The sequence below is a fragment of the Cyprinus carpio genome, chromosome B13 (assembly GCF_018340385.1).
Source record: "Cyprinus carpio isolate SPL01 chromosome B13, ASM1834038v1, whole genome shotgun sequence".
Taxonomy (NCBI): Eukaryota; Metazoa; Chordata; class Actinopteri; order Cypriniformes; family Cyprinidae; genus Cyprinus; species Cyprinus carpio.
In genome coordinates, this window is record NC_056609.1 from 18205811 (window position 1) to 18225171 (window position 19361).

Sequence of the window (19361 nt, forward strand, 5' to 3'; positions counted from 1 at the left end):
GTAAACTAAAAGCATACTTTCCTATTTTTAGTTTAAAAGAAGTATACTAATAGCACACTTGAATAAACTTCTTTTTCGTAAGGGTATATTAGTGCATGTCCTATAGCCTAACTAATGCATGCTCGTTGTTTGCTTTCACTTCACATATACAGTAGAACACATCCAAAATGTAGCCTATTTGAGAAAAAGAAAAGGGATCCAAAGTGGGCCCACAAACTAAGACAAGGCACACCAAGACATTAACATCAAGCACACTAGGCCAAGTTTCAAGTATTTTGTTTATTTAAGTATTATGATGATCATAAATTTTCATTTTGCATTTTTCAATCCCAGAGCATCAACTCTGTTATGTGCACAATGATGAAATAAATTATTCTGAATGACAGAGAACGCTAACATTATCAAGCATGTATATAAGGCCAGTTTCTGTGTAATAAATTATTTGATCTAGTGGTAAAACAAAGAAATGCTGCTTAAACTGACAGACGCTTTAAGTTCACAGCCAAACACAGAATGTGCAATTGTCAAATATAACAATTTCAATAGGAGTTCAAGGTACTGCGAATACAGAAGTTGTATAAATGTTTAATAAAATGCAAAAAGGCACCGTAAAACATTGAATTACAAATTAAAACTTTCAGAAAAGCAATAACAATAGTAGTATTATTAATCATAATGTGTTAAGAAGACTATATTTCTGTACAACCCTTTTTCTGCATTTCAAGCATCAATTAGTTCCACAGCTGTTGACATTTTCTCAATTAAATTCTCAGGTGCCTATATTATATACCTCTACTCTAGAGCAAAATAAGCATCTCAACTATCTCTGGATTATAAATCTTATTTAAAGCATATTCGTGTTAAATCAATTCATCACATTTGCAGGTTTCCTCTACACATCTGAACAGTTTTGCTTCCAATTGTACAGTGCCAAAAACATCCTCAATGTACACCTCAGATGTTTTTAACAAAAGAATAAAAACAAAAACGAACAAACAAATGTAACAGTTAATCATGGTAAGTCTGCATACACATAATGATACACTTTACATTCTAAGTTGTACAGACAAGCATTTTAGTTAAAGCACTTATTGTACCATTCAGAAGCATGGAATTAAAAAATGTAAAACAGAGGTTACAAAGCTGAGGTTTAGGTATAAGATGCCTGCTTGCTACAGAATAAAAAAAAATAAAAAATTCAGAAAATACAACAGAAATTAGATATTGCCGCAATTCCAATAAAAATTTGACAAAGATAACTTCTGATTATATAGATGCAGGTTACAAAGCAATCAAAATACATGTAAAATTTAATTACAATCATTAGTTATGATATTGCAAGTGTGATTTATTGTCATGATGAAAATGATTCTTTATACATTTTAGCAGCCAAACATCCATATGAGGACTTGGAATTAGAAAAATCAGAAATCAGTGCTTTTAAAAAAGCCTGATTGTCACAAATACCTCCTCACAAGACATCACACCTAAACACATCATCTCTTTAGTGAAAACATTCAGCTTTCTTCAGATGCTAAGATTCTCAGGCTTTAAAGGACATAGTCAGATTAAGAAAGCATATCTCTGTGCAGGCTATACTGTGAAGATGCATTTGTTTCTGAGTTTCTTCTGGAGTTGCTTGCAAAACCTGCTTGATTTGCTGAGGTTTGCATAGTATCACAGATTAACGTGGTTTTGGACCAAGACCATCTGTTTTTTTCTGTTATTCCCCCTACAATTTCTTAACACATGCAAATGAGTGGACTTCCAAACATTCAAAAGGAAGTGAGAAATAAATCCTAACGCTGAGTGAGGGATTATTACTACAGGTGCATATACACTTCCAATTTTATTTGCTGTTGCATTTTACACATGCCGATCCCATGCAAGGCTCATTCAGTACCATAACCCTTCATTATTTTAAAGGAATTTTATAGGTTCAATACAAGTTATGCTCAACCAACAGCATTCATGGCATAATATTAATTAACAAAAAAAAAAATGCATATACAGTATATGGGTTAGGGTGATGCACTCACAGTGAAAATGAATGGGGCCAAATTTTGGATGATTTAAAAGCAGAAATGTAAGTTTATAAAATTATAAGCTTCCTTGATTATAAGATTCCTTCATATGGTTAAATTCACACATTTTTCAGTCATTTATGGTGTTTACAGAGGTAATAAGTATTATGTCACAAACCTGTCAATTGAGCTTAATGTATATTGAACACAGAATATATTTTCCACAACAGTTTCTTGTTAATATAAATTCTCTTTTTTGATAAATTGACCATGCATTGATATGTACGTATGAACATAAACGTATGAACAGCATGTCATCTTCCTGTGAAAATTTGAAAACACATAGAGCGTACAGGACACTCCATTTCCTTTGGAAAATAATCACATGAGTGACATGAGGTTGTGTCCAGTCTCCACAGTGAGGTTTCTGTGCTCCGGGGGTTATTCGAGGCATACGTGAGGCAAGTTATGGGACTCAAGACCATCTCTTGGTCCAGCCTGGCTGGAAGACGGCCCACTGGCTCCTGTCCGTAGCAGCTCAGAAGAGAAGGTTGTATCGTGGCTTTGTTGGTGGAGGTGGTAACGGTCACCCTCCGTGGTGTCCACCTCTTTGTCATTGACAAAGAGCTCCGTATCGCCCCAGTCAGCCAGCGGCTCGCGGTCGCTGGACTCGTTGTTGCTGCTGCCGCTGCTCCGAGTGGACAGGCTGGGATGGCAGTTGGTAGCAGTCGGTAGCATGAGGTTCTGAGCGGAAAGAGACTTACCGAGCCCACGCTCGACCTGTAGCGAGGCAGCTGTTGTGGAAGACATGAGCATAAGAGGATCAATGTCAAGGCTCAAGTGTCTTCTCCACGACCCATCTTCCTTGGGGTTACGTTCGGGCTTGTCCCGTAGCTGTACCGTGCTTTGAATACTCTCGGCTTCCCTGTCCGACTCATCCTCGGTTTGGGTACTCAACAGGCAATTGCTCAGACACTCCGCCTGGCTCTCCTGTAGTGTCTCTGGGATAAGGCTGGTTGGCCGACTTTGAGGCGTTGGTACCATAGGCGGGAGCTGAAGGGTCGATGAGGTTGAATGTATCGTTGGGACCGGCCTAGTCAGCTCACTGAACCGCTGGTGACTTCTGGAAAGGTTGTTGGGGGTGAGAATGGGAGGAGGGGACGCTGGGTAGAAACTGTCAGGGCTGGAGGGTTGGTTGTTTAGGAGAGGGGAAGTTGAGAAGGAGGAGGCAGAATGTGGGTAACCAGTACCCAAGTTGAGTTCACTAGGGGCCAGAGCCAGATGAAGACCACGGTGCAGGTTACTGCTGCCTGAACGAGACATGCTGCTGCCAGTAAGCTGGGAGGAGGATGACAAATCCTTGCTATGGATGGAGCTTTGGTAGTCGGAGGTTTGATCCAGCTCGAACAAGGGCAAAGCAGACAGACCAAGCATCGAAGAGGAGCCTTTTTGCAACACTTGCCGGTATATATCCAGTAATGAGTCCAGCTTTGACTCAATGGACTGTACCTGTATTATATTATAAATAAAAACATCACATTGGACTTTTCTGAATTTTATGCTTAATTATTGTAAATGTGTGCAAGTACACTACTGTTAAAAGGTTTGGGGTTAGTAAGATTTTAATGCTTTTGAAAGAAGGTTGCATTTACAGTAAAGACTAGTATTGTGAAATATTGTAACAATTTAGAAGAACTGTTTTCTAGTTTCATATATTTTAAAATGTAATTAATTCCTGTGATGGCAAAGCTGAATTTTCAGCAGTCATTACTCCAGTCTTCAGTGTCTCATGATCCTTCAGAAATAATTCTAACATGCTGATTTCCTATAAATTTCCTATTTGTATCAATGCCGAAAACAGAAGTGCTGCTCAGCATTTTTGTGGAAACTGTGATACATTTGTCTCAAGATTCTTTGATAATTAGAAAGAAAACACAGCATACAACCTCTATTTTAAATTATAAATAATTTAACTGTACTGACCCCAAAACTTTGAATAGTGGTTTGTTTCATTAGACCATCAAGTTAATATGGCTTACTTGTCTCTCTACTTTACATACACGGCCAAGCATGCTCATGTCATGCTCCAAGGATTCTCCTTCTGGGAGGATTTTCTCCCTGCCTTTCCTGTCTACTGAAATCTGGCCCTTTCCCAGTATCTGATCCACCCTATAAAGAAGAAAAAAAATGATTCTGAGTATACATGAGGATGCACACCTTTACACCGTTGTTCCTTGAGCTTGAGCAGGGAACAGCACAGCAGGATAAGACTGGACTTTGGTTAGTGAAGAAGAAATGAAGTTAGTGCATCACCATCATCTACTTTTTCTATGTTAAAAGGAGAGAAGGAAGAGATCCTGATATATTTCTGTAAATGTTATAACTAAATTCAGTACAACTGAGAATTCCATTCTTTACATTCTATGTTACTTGCCGTATGTAAGAACTGGCTGTAACTAATTGTCTACCTATGCTAGTTGATTATAATATCAAATCCAAAATGATAAACCATGCTTCCAAGAAACCCCTAGTGAGCAAGATTTTTAACATAATGTAGTAATGTACATTTTCAGGTAGATGTAGTCTTTGATAGTCCAGGGTCTCCATGCAGAAAATATGCAAGACTATGTACAGTATTAATATATTCGGGATTGCACATTTCGGTCTGTGATCCTCAATGTATTTTGTCAGGTGTTAGAAAAAACATCTTATGCTTCCTTGCCTCTTCAAATCTATTGTGCGAGAGCACTCTGAGTTAAACCAATATCAATCAGCTGAAGCAATCAGAGTGTGTGCTACACAATTCATAAATCATCTCATTGGTTGAATAACATCCCTATTTATTAATCACCTTGGAGTCCAATGATGAAGATAATAAATAAAGAAAAAAATAGAGGTCTGTGATTCCTATATATCAGTAGTCGTTCTCAATGTGGCCTTAGCACACTTTCAAATGACAAAAGCATTAAAATAAGCTAAAATGTCAAAATGTCAATACATGACTTCATCAGCCCCTTAACAAAACCCTAAACCGTATGGATAGTTTTAGCTAAATACTGTACATCATCACCATTGGACCCCATTCACAATATGAAGCAATTGAGGTAAGTGCAGCCCCATGACTAGCCCCCAGCCTGCTACAGGCCTCTGACCCAGCGTGCTTCTTCTTGCTTTGGCTGTAATACATGTGTAGAGAGGGAGAGGAAAGGTTCCTGGTTTTGGTGCTGAGTGTCTGATGTGGACCCACAGCTGTGGCGAGTCTAGATGAGAAAACATATGGGGGTCAAGTACATTTTTATGGTTGTGCCGTCAAGTAAAAGGGAGGAGAGAGACGGTTGAAGAGAAGGTACTTTTGGCACCATGACAAGATACTATTACTACATGCGATTTACTAATGCATATTAATGATCAAAACAAAGGTCTCAGTAATCTAGGTTAAAATTCTTAACTGTTGCTTCAAAGTCAGTCACTGAGGTATCTGATATTTAAGTAATTGTAAGCTAGAGAAGGTTGGTAAAATCAGAGCTACCAAACAACTACTGATTACACACCTGTTGGTTCGAAATATTAAAGAATAAAAACATTTTTATATGCTACTTTCATGCCAGACAAAATGTTGAAGAAAAATCAAGCTTTGGGACCCAATTAATAGGGAAAGCTGAGAAGAATCAATCTAAAAGTTAGTGTTATACACATGCACATTCAATCTAACACCATGCACTGCATCAGGGTTATGCTGGTTTAGCATTGCCAACCTTGTTAAACAGGGAGAGAGACCTATGGAGAACAATGGAGGGATGATGGAATAAGTGAACAGAGCCAAAAGCTTGAGGCTTTGGGTCACTGACACATCACAAACATGTCAAGCCTTTACTGCTAAAATACATATTGTAAAAAAAATGAATAATTAAAAAATTATATATATATATATATATATATATACACATATATATATATATATATATATATATATATAAACACACACACACACACACACACACACACACTCACCGATTAATCCCCAATGTGTGTGTGTGTGTGTGTGTGTGTGTGTGTGTGTGTGTGCTGAAGCTTTAGTTTGTTTGCTTTTGAAAGATGTCTCTTATGCTTACCAAGCCTATATTTACATGATCAAAAAAACAAAACAAAAAACAATATTATCACTTCATTATTAATCATTATTAATTATTAATCATATATATACTATCATTATTAAATATTATCACATTTTAAAATAACTATTTTCTATTTTAAAATATTTTAAAATGTAACTTATTCCTGTAATGGCAAAATTTTCAGGCGCAATTACTCCAATGTTTAGTGTCAAATGGTCCTTCAGAAATGGTTCATTCAACAAACTGATTTGTTGAACCAAACTTCTGAATGGTAGTTTCTTTTTTTTCAGTATTTTTGTCTTGTTTTGCATTAAACATATCTAAACATCCTTAGATAAGACTGCATAATAACTTCAGATAATATAACTTGAATTAAGATGTATTACTTTGTATTTCTCACAAACAAATTGTTCTATAAGCATAAGTCTAACAAAATATATTGTTTATGTTTCAACAAAACGTACATATTCTCTTAAAAAACTCATTTTAATATCTTACACATTTTATCTTGATTAAAGGATCTTTCGATATTTTATTGATTTATTTATGCATTTTTAAGTGTTTAACGCTTTAAAAGCTGAACTGCTGTGATGCTGATGTCCAGAGGGTTATGGACACTGGAGAATTAGACACACAGCCTCAGCATTTGACTCTGGATTCTGGATGTTAAAGAGTTAAAAGGGTTTGGGGTGGGGGATTGTGGGTCGGCTGACCCTGGGGCTGAGTGTTTCCTCTTGGCCTGGCTGTAATACAAGTGCAGGGAAGGAGAAGAAAAGGTCTTGACTTTGCTACTCAGGGTCTGTGGACCCACAATGGTGTCCAACCTGAATGGGAGAGTGCAGACAGGGAGATAAGACAGACACGGACATGTAGATGTAGAAAGTGTGCATAACAAAACAAACCTATTGAACTATTTTCTGTACAGCTTTCTGTAAACATGTATTTGTGCTAACTGCATTTGTTAATGTGTATTGCTATGTGAGAATTTTTTGCAAAAAAAAAAAAAGAGAAAACTGTGAACTGAGAAGTTATAAATGAATTTATAACTTTTAGTCACACGTTCACAACCAGGACTGGTTAATCTCACCTAGTCTGGAGACTCTTGATACGACATAGCATATCCAGGTGACCAGCAGAGTATTGCTCAATCACATCTTTCACATCATACGGTCGAAGCGTCTCCTTAAACTTCTTCTTGGCCACATGGAATTTCATTATCCTGTCAACAGTGAAACAAGAAACAAGACTCTTGATTAGAAATTATGACACACAGTCATATGTAGTAAAGGTAAGGAAAAATAGTTCAATGTTTTTTTTCTTATTTGTAGTTTAAATATATTTAATATGTGTTTATTTAAAATATATTTATTTAAAAAAATAAATAAATAATAATACGTTTATATTTCTTACTCTATTGGACAAAGTTACCATGAACAATTTTAATTAAACTGTCACGAACGAACTTTCATAAATTAATTTAATAAAATAAGATATTTTTAGTTACATTTGAAGATATATCTATAAACATATTATGTACATATGCAATCAGCACAACAAAGCAAACCTCTTTGCAACTCTCAAATAAACAAGCCTGCAAGTTGTGTAAACTTGCTCAGAACCACTAGAGGGCAGAAATGAGTCACAAATACCACAACAGTTTACAACCTAGAGAAAAAAAATTTAGCTATACTTCTGCTTTAAAAACAGTTTATAATAATATTACTCAAGTAAGGCTCATGTTCTAGTAAAGATATGTGTTACAGATGACATTAGCCATAAAAACACAGGTATTACTGCATGTACACTGAAACTTAAACCTATTCTATGCGCGACATTCTGCAGAGTGAAGGTGAAAAAGCTAATATTGACAGAGAAGAGCAGATTTCAGTGATCTGTTTCTGTAACGTCTTGCAGATTCAAGCCCTTGTGAATTTTCTTCCTGTCAGATGAGCTGGTGTGTAAGCAGAACTGACTGTGAACATTTCTATCCGACACCCTGGGAAAGAGGAGTGGGAAAAATCTCAGCCCACCTGGGAGACCCTAATAGTTCAGAGCGAAGAAGTCACATGAAGCAACATCAGTGGCCTGTCCCAGCAGGAGAGAGACAGCAGTGATGATCTAACCCTGATGCCTTAATCAATAGGCCAGGAAGGTCAAAATGATTGTTTTCAACCCTGCAACTACAGTGTGAATTCTTCAAGCTTTCACAAGGGGAGAACAACTCTCTCTGAGAAGTCAGACTCACCTGACAGCCCTGATCACTGCCTTTAGTGGGGCAGATAGATCTTCCACAGTCACATCACAATGGCAACCCTTCTCATCAAAAGCATCATCCGGTCCAAGATTTGTGTCAGCTGTGAGAGAAAGCGAGAGAGAGAGAAAGTGAAAGTATCTGAACTGTATCACGCAAAAACATTTTTACAAATGTTTGTTTCCTCAAAATGGCTGAAAACTAAACCAGGCTGAAAAGTAGAGAAAGCCTGTACAGCTATGAATCAAAATAGCATTCAAACAGGTAACAGACAAAATGTATGATGCTTGTAGAAGAGAATGAATTCTTCCATTTAAACTGTGTGTGATGCCTGACCTCATCAGCAGTAGGAGTGCATGGCAGATAAACGGCAGAGGATGAGAGATTGCTATCAAAATGTGAAGCATTTTCTCTTCCTCAGCAGTGACTTGTGGGTTATACACAGTAACCTGTGGTGGATCTATAGTGTGTGCTATTTAAGAGTATGAAGCCAGAGAGTGGTAGCACAGCAGGTATGAGATTCATTTTGGGTTGATGGGTCTCATACAGGGCTGGAGTTTGATCGCTGCAGTCACTGAGAAGCTACCTTTGCAAAATCTGCTTGTTAGTAGTAATTGGGCACTTCTGTGAAAATGTACTGATTGGGAATGTTACAATAAATCTTATGGAACAACAATAACAAAACATGTAGGTGCAGTGTTGAAGAGTGACTAGAAGTAATGAATCATTCTTTAGCATGACAACTGCAGTTTTTCCAGGAACAAACTAATTTTTAAAATGTTACATTTCTGTATTTTTATTTATATCACATTGTTTGCATACTTGGGTTTGCTGAATAATTAAATGAACTCTCCTAAACTAGCATTTGGAAGTCAGATTCACTTCAGTAAAGTAGTTTATTCAGTTGGTTCAAATGTAAATCAAGCATTCATCTATCCATCTGATCTTATGTGCTGTGTATTAGTCTGTTCTTGTGTCATGAAACAAAAATTCAACCTATTTTCTATATGTCTAAATGTGTGTTATTGATCTTATTGTGAAAAATATATTTATGTACACTTAGAATTTTTTATTTATGTATTTATTTATTTTTGAAAATAGCATAGCTCAATCTTTAGGCGAAAACGTCAGACTTCTCTCTTTGGTGACGTTTTGCAATCTTCTCCAGTCTTTTAGTCCATTTAAACCTGTCCCCTGTAATCTATGTAGCTGCAGTGACAGGGCCACATGGGTATGTGTTTTAAAATCACTGTTTAACATCCAAACATTTTATTTAACTTCACTACTTTTGATTGTAAGCAACATTCCAAACAAAGCCCTGACAAGGCCAATGAACAGATTAAAAAAAAAAAAAAAACTTTTTCCGGTTGTTTAATTTTCCCATGGGATCAAGGGCTCTGTCAATCCTCTGTGACTAACGTACAGGATTCTGTCAATACTGAAAATCCTCTTATAAACAATGTCTCTATCTCCACTTTTACGCTCTTCTTCCCTGAGGGGCATTCTAGTGATGAGAGCGTGAGCCAAGGTTAACTCATGCAAACAGAGGGTCCCATGGGAGACCATGTTCTCCCACTGTAGCCCAGTGCGTTTGTAAATAAGTCCAAAAAAACAATACAGTATATAGGAAAAGACACATTCTTGTTTATAAAGGGTCAATTGGTGTCAAGACTAGCAAATAAAACAGCCAACATGACCTATAATTATTTTTTAAAATGAAGTAATTATTAATTTGTGAAGCAAATTAAACCACAGGTCTGATTATCAGCTAATGAGAACTTTCCTAAATCTGTTACAATAGATGTGGAACAACAGCGACCAAATAAAAAAGCTGTTCACCTTCAGCCGTTGTGCGCGATTGGCTCTTGAGTCTCAGTGATGGCCGGAAGCGTGTTCGGTCATTGAAGCTCCAGCTCTTCTGGACCTTGGCAGGGCTGCTGCCCTCAACCCCAACCTCTGTGGCAGGAGAGCGTCGGTCATTCACTGACATCTGTCTGCTCTTCATGCTCTGACCGCGAGGACTGGCCATGCGCACACGTTCCCGAAAACTTAACTTTTGACTGCAGAAGAGGAAAGAAGAGGGATGGAAGTGGGAAGGGACAAATAAACAGAGAAATAATTAAACATTGAATGGAAATAAAGATGTATTTAACTAAAGTTTGGTTTAATAAAAACTGTTGTGATGGCTTATTTTGGACCTGCAAGTTTCTCTACTAAAATCCTCCAGTAAAACAATTTTTTGTTGACACGACTTGGAACCACATCTTAGTTGGAAGTTCTTTCGCCAAAGCTTCAAAAACGGTCCTAAACTTTTCTCAAAAATCGCATCAAAAGGCCATCATGCAACACAAACCTCATTCCACGGCTTCCACCAATCAGCAAGCAACATTTTGAAGAATGACTCTCTAACCACCCTACTTCTTTTGAAACCTTCAATGTGGAGCAGCCTGACAACATCCATATACCTTTCTAAGTCTGATGTAGAGGCCCGGAATATTAATAGTTTATGAGCAGAACAGTTCTATACGTATTCCATAAGATGGGGTTCTTAATTCATGGTGGATGTCTACATAGTCCACTGAGCTCATGCTTGGTATTGAGTTTTTTTATGTGAAAGAGATGTAGTGTAAAAGGAGAGTGAAGAAATAATGCTATTAAGGTGACTTACAAGAATATAGAGCCAATTTTCATGCACATGCAACATGCAGGTTAAGACTAATGTGTTAATGCAAACAGAGACATATACAGTACAGTCAGAGATATCCTTCTGAACTGAACCTTTAAAACCACTTGATCGGATTATTCCTGCATTACAATGTGGGATGTTGGAAAACTGGTGGTTTTAAGTTTAGAAGCTTTGCATTATTTTATTATTATCACAAATGAGATATTGTATCATAAAGGTATTGGATACATCGGTCAGTGGCAGTTAAATCCTTCAGGCAACAGGCAATAGGACCCTCATATTAGACCCTCTGTAGGGTCTGTAAGGTTATCTGAGGAGGCCGTCATCATCCATGCATAAGGTTAGTCAGCATTCACATTGGTCATATTGCTGGAGCAATGGAGGATGCTGGGTACCTATATTTCCATGTGGTATACCTCCTGAAGAGCCTCTGTCTATTACTATGACCCTTACTAAGGAAATGAGGAAGACAGATGGCAGATGAGTTAGTTAGACTGTGAGCAGAAACAACCTCCTTAAGTGGAAGAATTATATGGATGGGACAACATCGAAAAAGAGACACTACTTTGGGGTAAAAATGGAAAATGCTAAATAAATAGGCTTGTTTTTGCAACCAAACATGGTAATATAAAGTTTAATTATCACTGCACCAAACTACACACACTCACAAGCACATTCACACTAGAAGTATATCAGAAGTAAACAGTGTACAAAACTTGTCTAACAACCAAAGAATTTGACAAACTTTCTTGGATTAGCTGGTTAATTATAAATTATCTTTCTGTAAATATTTTGTTCCTTTCACTCTCTAACCAGTATAAATGGATTATGTGGATTATACCTAATGTTTTCTTAAAGACTAAAGACTCAGTGTTCATCCATTTAAAAGGTTTCACAAACGGTGCAAAAAGTATTCACAGCTTAGCTGTTAGCTGAAATGCCTTTGCAATTTGAAGGTTAATTTTCCATCACATTTAATGACACATTTGCCACACACTGTGGGGCTTTTTTTTAACTGTAAATGACTTCATTTAAGTCTGAGGGCTGGTGCTCCGCTCTTCACATATTTAATACGAACCATGCAAACATCCAATTCCAGCACTAATTGAAAGCGTGAGGATTCAAATAAGAAAAAGCCTTGGGTGCAACCGTTATTTAGAGGGACTGAGCAATAAGCTCCACCCTGCTGAAATCACTTTTAAAACAAAAAGTTACCAGCCTGACAGCAAACATCTGACCACACTATGGCCTTGCAGATGCGACAGTCTTTAATGTGTCTAAACATAGTCAAGTACTGTGTACAAACATGCAGAGTCCTAAATGTCAACAGCTAAGTCTGGAACTGAGTCACTACTTTTTACTGCTATTACTTACTGGGTCTATTAATGAAATGTATTTAGAAGAGGATGGGGGTTGTTATCGAGGGGAAAAGATGAACGATAAAACCATAAAAACCTCCGCTTTCTCCTGGCTGTAGTAATACTTAACGGTCAATATAAACAATCTCTGAATGGAAAAAGTGCATCACATTTCTGTCCATGTAGGCAGACAGAGAAAAGTAGGCCAAAGTACTCGTCTATTACAGAAGAAGCTCTGCAAGTGCAAACACACACACACACACACACACACACACTTTGGTAGAGATGAACACTTGTTCTTAGCAAGTTAGCAAAGTGAAGCTGCTCCACAGCTAAGCTACTATTCTATGACTTTTACTAAATGGTTCTCTGGAATATTTGTTTGGGATTGGACAGTTGCGGCCAATGCAGTGGGGAGGATCAGAGAGCTCTCAGATTCCATCAAAAATATCTTAATTTATGTTCTAAAGATAAATGGAGGTCTTACGGGTTTGGAACGACATTAGGGTGAGTAATTAATGACAGAATTTTCATTTTTGGGTGAACTATCCCTTTTAATAATTAAAACATTCCGGATACTAGGAGGATGTAGATACGAGAACAACAAACCTGCCGATGGATTCCCCCTGGTCTTTCTTCAGGTGTTAGTTTAAAACATAGAGAGAAAAGAGGCAGGATATTAACACTTCACATGAACAACAGAAACTAATAAGGAGACTACAGAAGAGACACAGATGCCTCTGAAATATACTAAGTGTTTCACTGTAGGAATGACACACCAATATATTTCACTGTGTCACACAAATTATAGTTTAAATGTTAAAAAAGGAAATTAAACAAATATACCTCAACACACACACACACATTAAGAGTAGGAAGAAATGGAGAGTCTTTTTTAAGACAAGCACCAAACAAGCAGGCATGCAAGCTATGAGCAATGCACAGTCATGCGCTAGCAGAAGAGGGACAGATGTGTTATCAGGGGCTGCTCTGTGTGTAATTACTCCAGAATTGGGGAATTGCCTGAATATAGCAGTACACCCATTTGTCAGAGCATTGTCATGTGTCTGTCTTCAGGTGTCTGTCCACAAACTGTCATGGCTTCTGTTCAGTTTGATTTATCTGTTCTGGGCAACGTAGGGGAAATTTCAGTTAGCCACAGCATGTACACGAGGAAGCAGGTGTGAGGCTGTGGCTCTCACCCAAACGGAAACTTTGAAGCTTCAGTTATACAGAAGTCTTCTGTTCACTGTCAAAACCTGAGGGTTGTGAGCTATTTCAGTAACTGTACATCATTAAGTTTTATTTTGGGGAACTTGTACTATTGAAACTGAATATTTGTTCTCTTACTGAATTACATTTCTAAGGGCAAATCACACTTTTCTAATTGTCATACTCATTTAGCCTTCCAAAGAACAAAGTAAATATTTTGCAGAACATAATGACCCAAATATTTTATCTTTTTTGTGCATCTTACAGAGCTACAGGGCCATTCAAATAACACTCACATAAGCTAATAAAAGGCATTTCGTGGTAATTAGCCTCTAATTTTTTTTTTTTGGACTAATGTTCAGTTCTTTATTTATTTAGTAAATTAAAATTTAAGGAATCCGATGAGTTGGGTTTGTATCAAAGAAATAATTTTGTTTGTTAGATATCTTTATTTTGTTCATTTCAGCAATCTATTAAAGCTACTTCCACCACGGAGTAAAATTTATAACAAAACTGATTTTATGTCTCCAAGTTAACAGCTTGCAATTTAGACTTTGTTCTTTGAATTGCAAGTTTATAATACACAATTCTGACTTTATCACAATTATCAGTGTAACTCTCACAATTTTGAGGTCCCTCTTAAAAGAGATATAAACTCCAAGAGATATAAAAAAAAAAGTCTGAAATGTGAGCTGAACTCAAAATCAGAAAATCAGAAAAAAAATCAGAATTGTGAAATATATGCTCACAACTCTGGGAAAAAGTATTAATTGTGAAATGTTATCTTAAAATTGCAGATGTAAAATTATATTTGAAAGAAATAAAATCAAAAATGTGTTATAAGTCTGAATTGCAAGATAAAACTTGCACTTCGGAGAAAAAAGTCGTGTATGATTTAGGAAAGATATTTTGACATTTAACATTACAATTTAGACAAAGTAGCCATACTTGGGTATAATTTATTTGTACTTTTGACATCTGGCCATATGCGTTTTTTCAGTGACCTACTGAGGATTTAAATAAGCATGAATATCTATATACTACGGTAGGACACAGAAGAGATGATTATGCTCAGAAAGAGAGACAGATTGAGGGAAAACAGAGTTTATTTGCTGAGGGAAGTGGGAAAATGAGAGCTACAGAAGCACTGACACCAAATACAACACCAGCTGCCAGAGTTGTACCTACTTTGTAGGGCTGCAGGTATGCAACGCCTTCAAATGAGGCTTCCAGGTAGCAATGGAAACCGAGTTCTCATCAGCCGCATAGCTACGCCACACACACTACGTGCAGAATATACAAAACCAGGAAAATAGGGAGGGAAATGAGGACAGTAGAAAATAAAAAGAGAAATACACAAGGCCAGGAAAAAAGCAAGGATTGGGAAAAAAAAGGAGAACAACAAAAGAAAAAAAATATTAGTAACAACCGGTTCATGTAAGTGCTCTTCCATCAGTTCACTGCATTGATACATGCCTTTGAGGAGGGAGAACACTTTTATAGAACAGCCATGTGGCACTCAGGTATGTTCTGGAGAGGTCTGTGGAGTAGAGGCGCCACGCAGCCTGGTGCAGGAGACAGACACACACAGACGGGGACATGGGTGGAGAAAGACAATAGCATGTTGAGGGAACAGCCAGTGAATCATTGATTGAGCTCAAGACATTTCTTCAAACCGCTGCTTTCATTTTGTTTAAATGTTCTAAGTTTTGCTGGAAAAATGTTAGACTATGTATTTTTAGGACCAAAAGTGAAAATGCTTTTTCAAAAATAAGATTATCTGCATTACAATGTGAGTAAAAAGTTAAAAATGAATTCATTATTTCTCACCATATGGTTTTGCTTAGAAATAATGCAGCACTTGAGCTGCATGACCTTCACAAGTTAGTGGAAAACCTGATAATTATGTTTTCCAGCACTATCTGAGAATGATCCAGAGAGCATCTTGAGGAAGTAAGAACATCTGACCATCTGTCCAAATAGTCACATGATGTCTTGAATTTATTAAATCTTTTATTTGTGTAATAATGTTTCTTTAATTTTTTAATGTTAATGTCCTTTTTTTCAGGTTTAAATTGCAGTATACTTTGAATTCCAGATTTTCGACGATGTCTTAGACTTTTGGATCCCATGGTACACAATTCAAGAAGATTTGAGTGTTTTTCACACATCTACCATGTCCAAATATGAGAGCAGATCAGTGTTGAACAAATGTCTTGATGTTTGGGTGGCACACACAACATCAAAACAGCCAAAAGACATAAAAGTGATGTGGTGGATGAAAAGAGGAATACATTTATCCAGTGAAAAGTGTTTATATATAAAAAAGGTGTTTATAAAGCAAAAAACTGTTTTAAAATAAAAGCAAAAAGTGTTTGTGGCCTCGTATGTTTTAATTTAAGGGTTTACGTGTGGCCTTTGGCAATAAAATAGTATTTTATATTTAAATAGTATAAAATAGTATTTTATTTTAAATATCATTATATAATTGATACTTTCATGAGTATTTGGCCACACAGATGTTGTTGTAGGATATAATGTACAGCCAACATGATTTCATTTATTTTACTTCTGATTTTGCAATGTATATGGTATAACAATGAAATAGCATTTTATTCATTGTAATAGACTGAATTGTAAAAAGTGGGCTATGGTTTTTTTGTTTTTTCTAAATTATCCAATATACTGAATGATGCCAGCAGAAATGGAAAGTGATTGCTAAGGAAGAACAAGTAATTTTTGTTTAAAATCTACAAACAAAAGAAACAAAACGAATAATGTGCACAAATGAATCATTCATAATAAGGTACATGCATTAAGAAAGTCAACAGGGTCATTTTTATTTAATGTTGACTTATAATAATGTGATAATGGATATGGTTTTATGCATCAAGATCCAAAATTGCGTTAAAAACCATAAGAAAGAAACAGAAGATGTTGTGAGGAAAAAAACATCAGAAGGATGAAAGACTGCTTTCAAATTGCGTGATGCAGCAGTGAGGAGGGAGGGCATATTTTCCATCATTCTCTACAAAAATGTCAGTAAAAGAGAAAAGGCAATCGTAACATGCAGGCAAGAATCTGAACCCAGACATAGCTGAGAGCCATACTCCACAGATCGTAATTAAGATATATATTCCTGGGTTATATAAAGACCTGAAGTGATTTAAGGGAGCACAAATGATGAGAAATAATGCACCAATGCAGTCCCTGCAACATTACATCTTAAACAACACAGCATAGTTCATATACAGAGTTATGGACAACAGTAATTAAAGCTGGATGGTTGGATGCCTGCTGAAAGGCCTTTGGAAAAAGGAAAGAAAATTAAAAACAGGGTTAAGACAGATCAGGAAAAGAGACAACATAAACATTAGGACTGATGAATATATGAGACATTCTCTGTCTGCAATATCAGAAAACAACCTGGAGAATGAAAAGGGGTCATGGTGGTTAAAATAGTTGGGAAATTGCATGTGGGTTTTCAACAGCAGCCAAAAGGAAGTAACTCATTTCTATAATATTACAGGACCTCAATGTTTTGTAGATGTGTGTTTGTGTGTGTGTGGACATTTTCCTGGAGTAAATCTGTTTCTTCTGCTAGAGGAGAAGGATGCACCGTTCATTAGGAAGAGCTATTGTCCTCAGGGAGGCCCTTGCTCAGAATTCCTTCTGTGGAAATACATCATAAATATCTGCAAGTGTTTCCTTTGGCTCTGACGAAAGATAATAGTCCTCATGTAATCAATGCCCGTGGTATTGTTCGCTTTCTCTTCTTTTATTTAAAAATGAACTTGGTTCACTCCAAAAACAATCTTTATTTATCAGTATGCTTGTATCTAAATAATATCTAAACATGTACCATAACATATTTATTTGAAAGGCAAAATTGTATAAGATATGCAATTATTAAAATTAATTTAAAATTAATTGTTAATTCAAAATTATTAATATTAATTATTAATTTAAAAAAATAATAAATTAAATTAAATATTAATTTAGTATCACAATTATTAAGATTATTATTCAATTTAAACCACTGTCCTTGTATCATTGAGATACTATTATAATTACTGTTAATATGGTGAATTAGATTTTATTTTCATATTTTCTTGATTTCATATTAACTTTTGTTGTTAGTCTTTAGTCTTTAGAATGTTTTGTCATTTTTTTTTTTTAATTTAAATGTGCCTATATAGTGTTTATGTTTTCAGTTTTAGTTATTTTAGTATAATAAGAAAAATGGGAAATGTTGAAGAAACTAGCTGAACTAAAACAAAGTTTGTATTTTTATATTTACATTTATTTTAGTTAATATTTATTTCGAGTAACATTCTACTTTTTTGTTGTTGTTGTTTGTTTCTGACTTATTTAATAACTCTGATTTAAAATGACAATATCAGGGAAGAGTGCCATTGTCTTAAAATAAAATGTATAAAACTGGTATGAAAGTAATTTGATATTAACATAGTAACTGTGTACAGTGTATGTGTATATTGAAGTGAATCTGATCTTTGAGGATGAGAATCAGAACAGGGCTAATCATACATACAGAAGAAATGCTTAAGTTCTTCGGGTTCCTTAAAAACCACCAATTATGAAACATGAAGAGATTTGAGCATTAAGCATTCTTTGTTTTAAATTCGAATGAAGCAACATGTGTTGAGTTCTGAAAGTCTGAATGATTGCGTTTTTGAGATAGGATGAGCTTACCTGTATGAGGCTGGCTGCTGGGTTTCTCCTCTTTTCAAAGTGCTTCTGTCTGTGCTGCTCTTGGACCTTCAGAGCAAAGCCAGAGCCAAGAATACCCTACACCCACATCCACCCACAGAAAGAACACAAACGCACCCTATTACTAAGGTTGAATCCGCTGATTTGGACTAAGAGAGATTGAGTGTACAGGACACATTTGTGAGCAGAGAGTTACAGAACACTTGATGAGAATGAGTCAGACAGGCCACTGAGGGGATATACAGCCACACATACTGGGCCTCATTTACAAAACGAATGTATGACAGAAAATTGGGTGTACAGTCATTTCAACGCAAAACTTGGAATTTATCAATATGGACGGGAGCGGTGGCTACGATCAAATCTCACGTCTGGTCTCAACTCATCTACGCAAGTTTCTGAGTTTCTTGAACTTATGCGCAGCATAGTAAATATGGTGGAGAATTGTAGAATTGCATTTTGTTCATTTAGGTTATTTTCCTGACCAACAACCGAAGCTCATTAGTCGATCACTGACCAGTAAGATTAAAATGTCTATTTAGCTTTACATGCGTGAATAGCAGCGTTAAACACAGACCATAAGGATTCACACATCGTTGCTTCTGTGAACGGAGAAAAACGAATAAAATAAATAGGACCACACAAAATATATAATAGGCTATAATATAATTCACAGATAAACAAAAGGGAAAAAAACTGTGCAACAACTCATTTTGGTGACACATTTAATGCATTTTATTTTTTTTACTCATGTGAAGGATTTTATGCGAATATTGGAACATGAGTGAATTATATAGTCATGTTTAGGCTTCATAATAAATACAACCAAATAATACAAATAATCAAAAATGGAAACATTTGGATTCTTCGAATGTGAGAGGCTCGTGAGCGCAATGCTGTTTCAGCTTTGTTTGACATTTGTGTGCTGTTTATAGCTAATAAATTCCAATAGTTTACAGCATGATTATTTTTTTATATTATAGT

At 36.1% G+C, this 19361-nt stretch overlaps 1 protein-coding gene across 6 annotated transcripts in view; it reads right to left on the reverse strand.

Moving 5' to 3' along the window:
* Positions 1-264: 264 nt before the first annotated feature.
* The window catches only part of LOC109094458 (potassium voltage-gated channel subfamily KQT member 5-like), a 119847-nt gene continuing 100750 nt past the window's right edge, over positions 265-19361 (reverse strand). For 2 of the 6 annotated variants that reach the window (XM_042737001.1, XM_042737000.1), the window contains 10 exons: positions 18360-18455; positions 14835-14929; positions 13044-13070; positions 10230-10450; positions 8385-8493; positions 7227-7358; positions 6853-6963; positions 5177-5284; positions 4064-4193; positions 265-3533 (listed from right to left, as the gene is read on the reverse strand). In XM_042737001.1, coding sequence (XP_042592935.1) covers positions 2466-3533; positions 4064-4193; positions 5177-5284; positions 6853-6963; positions 7227-7358; positions 8385-8493; positions 10230-10450; positions 13044-13070; positions 14835-14929; positions 18360-18455 — 2097 coding nt within the window. In that variant the 3' untranslated portion in view covers positions 265-2465. The remainder of the gene's footprint in view (positions 3534-4063; positions 4194-5176; positions 5285-6852; positions 6964-7226; positions 7359-8384; positions 8494-10229; positions 10451-13043; positions 13071-14834; positions 14930-18359; positions 18456-19361) is intronic. The other 4 variants (XM_042737002.1, XM_042737003.1, XM_042737004.1 and 1 more) reach the window with 4 other exon arrangements.